This window comes from Gastrolobium bilobum, unplaced genomic scaffold, assembly GCF_033153095.1.
Source record: "Gastrolobium bilobum isolate Gb01-03AN ecotype WA unplaced genomic scaffold, APGP_CSIRO_Gbil_v1 utg24366, whole genome shotgun sequence".
NCBI classification, from domain to species: Eukaryota; Viridiplantae; Streptophyta; class Magnoliopsida; order Fabales; family Fabaceae; genus Gastrolobium; species Gastrolobium bilobum.
Window position 1 is genome coordinate 214,098 of NW_026897488.1, and position 6,426 is coordinate 220,523.

Sequence of the window (6,426 nt, forward strand, 5' to 3'; positions counted from 1 at the left end):
CTGCTGGGTTTTTCATTTGTATGCTAACAGGGATTTTATTTAATTTTGAAATGCTTACAATGTGAAGGAATGGTGGCTCAAAACGGTACTGTAAAATACGGAAGTTGCACGTACATGACCATGTAACCAAACCCTACTGGACGTTATCAAACAAAATAATAATAATAATAATAAAATCCCAACTGCTAACAAAAAATATTACAAATTAAATCAAAGGCTAAAAAATTTGAAAAATATATTTTTTTATAAATAAATACGAAATTGAAATTAATATCATTGAATAAGTATCTATAAAAATAATGCAATCAATTACGCATTAATTTAGGCATAATTACATGTGACAAGCTATGGTGAATTGCGCTTCCCACACTTGCCACATAACAAGGGGCTCTTTGTTCTGGAAATTTTCCCTGAAATCTTGAGAAAATGAAGTGGGACAAATTTGTTTCCAATGTATGACATGAAAAACTGAAAATAATCTCAAAAAAAAAATTTCTCATCATTCTATTTTACACATCATATTCGCAAACAAAAATACCATCTGATACATGATATTTTTATTTTCCCATAGCATCCATAAAATTGACCTAACATTCCTAAAAAAAATTTGAGTCTACCAAATATTTTTTCATAATTTACCCGGAAAAAAAAAATTCTACCATATTCCTATAAATCTTTTTTTCCCAGTAAAAAAAATACTTTCTTACCAAACACCTAAAACCACCTTTATATTACACTGACTATAACTCTTAGTGTCACATGACAAACTATAGTGAAACTGATGCTCAAACTCTACAGAACTTGCCACATGGCAACGCCCAAATTGATGCGCAACTAATTGCTGTCAATTTGTGTGCAATTAATTGCATAAAATAATTGAAAATAACATTAATTTTATAATTTATTATTTAAATTACAATTTTTTAAAAAAATACCTTGAAGCAACAGTGGCCACTCTAAAATGCTCAGTGCAATTGATTCTGAGGATGCTAGCATTAGTAGCAAGGCAAAGGCAGATAGAAAATGCAACATTAAGTAGACCTTTCAAATTGGCACAGTAGGTGTGGCTTAAAGGCCCAACAAGGTTAAAGAGAAGGTTAAGCAATTGGAAGCGATTGACTAGTTTCGGTAGACTTGGTTTGAAGCTACTGGTGTGGAAGCATGTTTTGTTAATGAAGTACGGTTGGACTAAAGTGCTGGGCTGGGGACAGATGCAGGTTCAAATTCAATGCTTGCACACCTTGCAAGCTCGTCTACAGCAGCACAAAAAATAATGGAGGAGCAGAAAAGGAGATCCTGTGGGGTTTGTACCCATTTTGAATTCAGTATCAAAGTTTTTATCCACATTGTGCTATGCAACATAATTGAATTCCCGAGCTCAACTATACACATCATAGAATTGAATATTGTGCAAGTTAGCATGATAACCCATGGAGGAATTTGGGAGCTATCCCTTTTATGGAATTAATACAATGTGTATGAAATTCCTAGCGAGGTCTTTTAGTGAGGCTTTTGTAGAATGATAACACGATGATGTCCAACACGAGTCTCATTAATGCGGCCAAGGTGACGAAGAACCTGTAGAATGCCAAAGAAGACACACTCGTGAAATTTCTTCAGGGTAGCAATAACCAAAGACAAAAGCATACAAAGACCATGCACACACTAAATGTTCTACGAGGGACTTCCTGTAAGTCATCTTTCATCCGGTGTATAACAAGGATCTCATTGATAAATATTCACTACGGGGAATAATGGCATAACAACATTATGATTTCACAGCATCTGCTTCACCACTGTCTACTGCAACCATATTGAGCATTCATGTATTCATTCAAAATGATGTCAAAATTGACCAAGCATTAAACCGGAATGAACCAACTCACATCTCATGTTCCAGGAACTGGACATACACTAAGAGAAGAACTTGATTTGTTTTCGGATCCTTGACATAAAAACCAAATGCAAAAAACTCATACTATAACCATTATTATCAGATTCAGAAATGATTTGTTAAACTCAAAGATCTTTGGTGATCTCCGGACAATCAGAACATTTTTAAGAGAAGGGTTTGGAAGGCAAATGAAGAGTAGAATTACGAGATTTTTAAAGTATTAGCACCAGTACCCACAATGATTCTATTAAAACAAGAGGTTGCTCAAGCAATTGAGAGAGGACATCTACAGACAGCGTGGTTGAATTGCATACATATTTGACACAGAAAAGGAGGCATAGGGATAATAGGATACATCTTTTGAGCAACTAAAGATGAGAATATCAACCGTGGGGTTCGTAGGCTAGAAATTGAGTGCAATCGTGCATATTAAGGCAGCATGAAGATTTACATGTGAAGGCAGAAATATACTATCTTCCTTGGTGATCATTGATGAAATCATGAAAACCTCAAGTGGAAGTAGCTCCGATATCATGGGGGAAGATGTGGGCTAAATATACTACGTTGATTTGATTCACTAAATCGTAGAGTACCAGGAATAACCAGTAATCATGACTCATGAGAATCAACAAACTTCTGAAATACAAAAAATGCATTGCAAGTAAAACATATAAATCCGAATTACATATTTTTCTATTCTTTATCTTTACAATAAAGTCCGGGTTAGAAAGAGAGCCACCTTTGATTTTCCTTCAACCATCCCACGCTATGTTACAGGGGAAAAGGGGAAGATGGAAATGGTAATTTGTTTGCTCATACAGTATAAATACATTAGTTTAGATACTAATGAGAATACCGCTTAAAACTTCAAATTATTTTACAAGTAATTCAAGAGCAAGTTTTGATTCACCAAAAGCGAAAGATTGAGAAACAAGAGTACTCACCGTCAAGATTGCTTTTCCAGTGTTGTCAAGTTTGAGTGCTGGTCCTTTTATGTCAGCTTCAACAAAAAAGTGTTTTCCCTTTATCCCTTCCATGGTAGCAATATCTCTTATTTCCTGCAGTGTTAAGACAATAAGAACCTTTTCTTTTGGCATAGATCGATGGGTAAGTACAAAAATGCATGACCAAAGAAACGACGCGATTCCTTGAGAAAATAGTTGTTGAAATGAAAATAGAGGTTTCACTCACCAGGGCTTTTTCCCAAAGATTTTCTGCCAACTTCATGAACAAGGAAAAAAAATATATATATGTCAAGACAAGGGCAAACTGTAACCAATGCAATTTATAACTACAAAGAAAATTGTTCGTTAACCTTCTTCTTCGGAGCTGCGATAAGTTGAGCATTTGTTTCAGCATAAGATGCCATATCATTGATTGCTGCGTTCACCTTCTCTAGAGTAAGCCTACCTCTCATGTATCTGTAATATCAGAACTAGTGTTAGGCAGTGAAGTAGGCATAAAACCTGGATAACGATGAATTGTAGAACCAACGAAAAAAATTAATTTAAAATGATAGGAAATATAAGAAAGAAAATATATGGCAGCATCTATGTTAAGACTCCAGTCACTGACTAAACCCTTTTCTTGTCAATGCCTCAATATGATCAAGTCAACATTTCTTGAAAACATTTCAAATGATACACCTGCCAGCAATACTTTTAGATTGCTCCAACAGATTTTAATTTGAGAGCCAAAAGCACTGAGAAAAGGAAAGCAACAAAAGCTACAAGGGCATTATGTCAATGAAGAAACCTTTTTAAAAGCAATTTATAGATGTTTTTTGACAATCCATCTTTGCATCATCAGATGTATTTTATGACGCATTTAGATATGATCTAGCTGAATTCAGACTGACAATTTACAGAGAAATATCTAATCAATAGAAGTATGCATAGTGACTTACGATGACAAGGAGTCTAATTCACTTCCTGTAACATACCACATTGGTGGAGAACCACGACCCTTTTTCTCCTAAAAATGATGAAAACAAAAGAAAATGTGAAACCACAATTTGACAATATATCTAGTAAGGGTAAGAAAATAATGTAGCTTCATTGAGACCACGGTAACAGACTCTCAAGTGGGAAACAGATTAAAAAGAAAAGCAGAAAAGAGAGAAACATGAAACGCAAGGAAATAGAATAGTTCGAAACTATCAACCAGTTGTGATGATTTAAATATTAATGTTTGTGAAGGGTTGGGAGGATTGAAGCTAGAGAAAGTATGTGTGAGCCTAATCCAATTTTTTTAAAAGAAGAAAGTATAAGCATAATTCAAGAAAATGGATAGTGAACATGCATGCAGTTGATAAATATACAGACTTTTGAGTTCTAAAACTAGAGGGAGGGATAGAGACAATGTTTTATGTGAAACAAAATGATATTTGCACTAAAACAGATTTCACTTACCTTAGGTATTGCTGCAGGCTCCTCTTCAAGTTTCAAAGTCTCAAATGATCCAGAATCCTGTCCAGAAAATTCAGGAAACAAACTGAGGAACAACAGCAATTAGATATCTGCTCAAGCAGAAATGACATCTCAAAAATATTAAACCCAAGAACATACCAGGATTAAATAAAATAAAAATGTAATTACCATCTACTAGTTTCCGAATTTAACATTGTCATCCTATCAGCCATTTGGGAGGGAACGTGAAGAGACATATTCTGCAGTTTCTTTTGCTGCCGCAGAGATGCATTAATCAGTTTCTACAATAAGACAAAAAGCCCAAATTCAATGGTCATCAATTGAAAATTAACAGTTTCCTAAACCAATCATCCAAACTTTCTCCCCTCATCTTCCAAACAATAGAAAGAAAACTGATCTATCATAAGAGCAAACAGCAAAAGCCATAAAAAAATTGTTCACTTTTTTCTTTCGCTAAATTAACTAATGGCTGACATCTACTATCCCAATCTCCAATCATATCTCATCAAGTGACTTAGTCCATTGAAATAATTGCAAAAAGTAAATAATTTTTTCCTCAAATTCCGAAGAAGCAGCACATGAAAAATAAAACAAAGAACCAATTAAGCATCCATTATTTATTTCAGCATACATGACAACTAACGAAGGTACAAATTGGAAGCATTTGAAGCAAAATCAGAAATCCAATTTTCCAAACCTTTCATTCGAAACAATAAATACACACACGGAAGAGAGAGAGAGAGAGAGAGAGTGCCTTGGTTTTGGGAATGGCTTCTGTCTCTTCGCGCAAGCGGTCCTTGATAGCCTGCACCTGAAGCTCCATGGTACTCACCGCAGCATCCACCGCCGATAGATCGGCGATGCTGCTCGCCGGATACACTGCAGAACACGCATGTAGATTCGCGCGTGAATTCTTCAATATATACATACATAGATACATGTACAGAAATTAGGGTTGAAATTGAAGTTAATTGAACTCACTGTTTCTTGCAATGACAAGCTCTTGAAGCTGATTTATGCGAGCATTGAAGGAAGACATCAATGACTCCAATGATGACCCGGCTTTCTTCGCATTCATCATTCTCTCTCTCTCTCTCTCTCTCTCTCTCTCTCTCTCTCTCTCTCTCTCTCTCTCTCTGTGTTTGAAATGGTATTTGGGCGGCAATGTTTGAAGTTGTGTATATTTTCTTTTTTCTTTTTCTTTTTCTTTTTTACATTTTATTCTAATATTTGATGAACCTTATAATATTGAAGTACAGTTCATAGGTCTAAACGGGCCTTCCATTTTATTTTTTGCAAAGTTTTATACATTAAAAACTATAAAAAATAAGTTTATTAACATCAAAATTAATATGACCAAACCAAACTTCTAATTCTATTTTTTTTTCCTCATAATAATTTCGAGTTTTCAAAGAAAATTCATGTTATCAAATTTAATTCACGCAACAAATCAATATTTTAAATTTGTTCTTCAAAATGTGGACCGAATCCAAAAGAGGTCCCTTAACTAAAAAAAAAAGAAAATTATTCTCTTATGTAATAGGAGAGAGTTATCTTATGTTATACATACATCGACAAACGTGCTTTTTATTTATTTATTTTTTGTTTTTTAACATATGGTGAGATCCATCATGTGTTGGTCTATGACATGAGAGGAATATCTCTTATAACATGAGATTAAATGCTCCAAAAAAAAAAATAGGTGGGCGAGAGAATTGTTGTGAGGCTGACCCATTCAACTTGTGAGCGAAATTGAAAATTAATTGATCCAAAAGTGTTAACATTTTTTTAAGTCCAACCCACTTAAATTCAATGAGTTAACGGATCAGCCCAACAGGTTTTACTCATTTTGATAGCCCTAAATAATATAATCAACTAATTACGTAACATATGTTCAAAGGTCTTATACTCAATGTAAAATATGTTAAATTTGCATATTTTGCAGTAAGAGTGAAGTGATTGATAACACTACTTTCTATCACACATATTGGTTTGCTCTTCGTAGTCATGAACGGGGATGATCATATATAGATTGAGTCGTGAGAAAAGTCAAGTCCAAACCAATTAAATAAGTACGAGTTTGGTTAAGAAATTTCTCTTAAT

The 6,426-nt window shown here is 34.3% G+C and overlaps 1 protein-coding gene across 1 annotated transcript; it reads right to left on the reverse strand.

Moving 5' to 3' along the window:
- Window positions 1-1,500: 1,500 nt before the first annotated feature.
- LOC133307351 (spindle and kinetochore-associated protein 1 homolog) lies at window positions 1,501-5,401 on the reverse strand. The gene is made up of 9 exons (XM_061507855.1): window positions 5,305-5,401; window positions 5,078-5,202; window positions 4,492-4,604; window positions 4,306-4,387; window positions 3,801-3,868; window positions 3,210-3,315; window positions 3,086-3,115; window positions 2,839-2,952; window positions 1,501-1,578 (listed from the first exon to the last, which is right to left on the reverse strand). The coding sequence occupies exons 1-9, from the start codon at window positions 5,399-5,401 to the stop codon at window positions 1,501-1,503; spliced, it is 813 nt and encodes a 270-aa protein (XP_061363839.1).
- Window positions 5,402-6,426: the final 1,025 nt, after the last annotated feature.

What these genes read in the sequence shown, in the direction of transcription:
- LOC133307351 (XM_061507855.1), bottom strand. Translation starts at nt 5,401, where the DNA reads ATGAATGCGAAGAAAGCCGGGTCATCATTGGAGTCATTGATGTCTTCC. An exon ending in AATTCGGAAACTAGTAGATG is followed by an intron (nt 4,388 to 4,491) that starts GTAATTACATTT and finishes GTTGTTCCTCAG; the next exon opens with TTTGTTTCCTGAATTTTCTG. An exon ending in CTGGAAAAGCAATCTTGACG is followed by an intron (nt 1,579 to 2,838) that starts GTGAGTACTCTT and finishes GGCATTCTACAG; the next exon opens with GTTCTTCGTCACCTTGGCCG.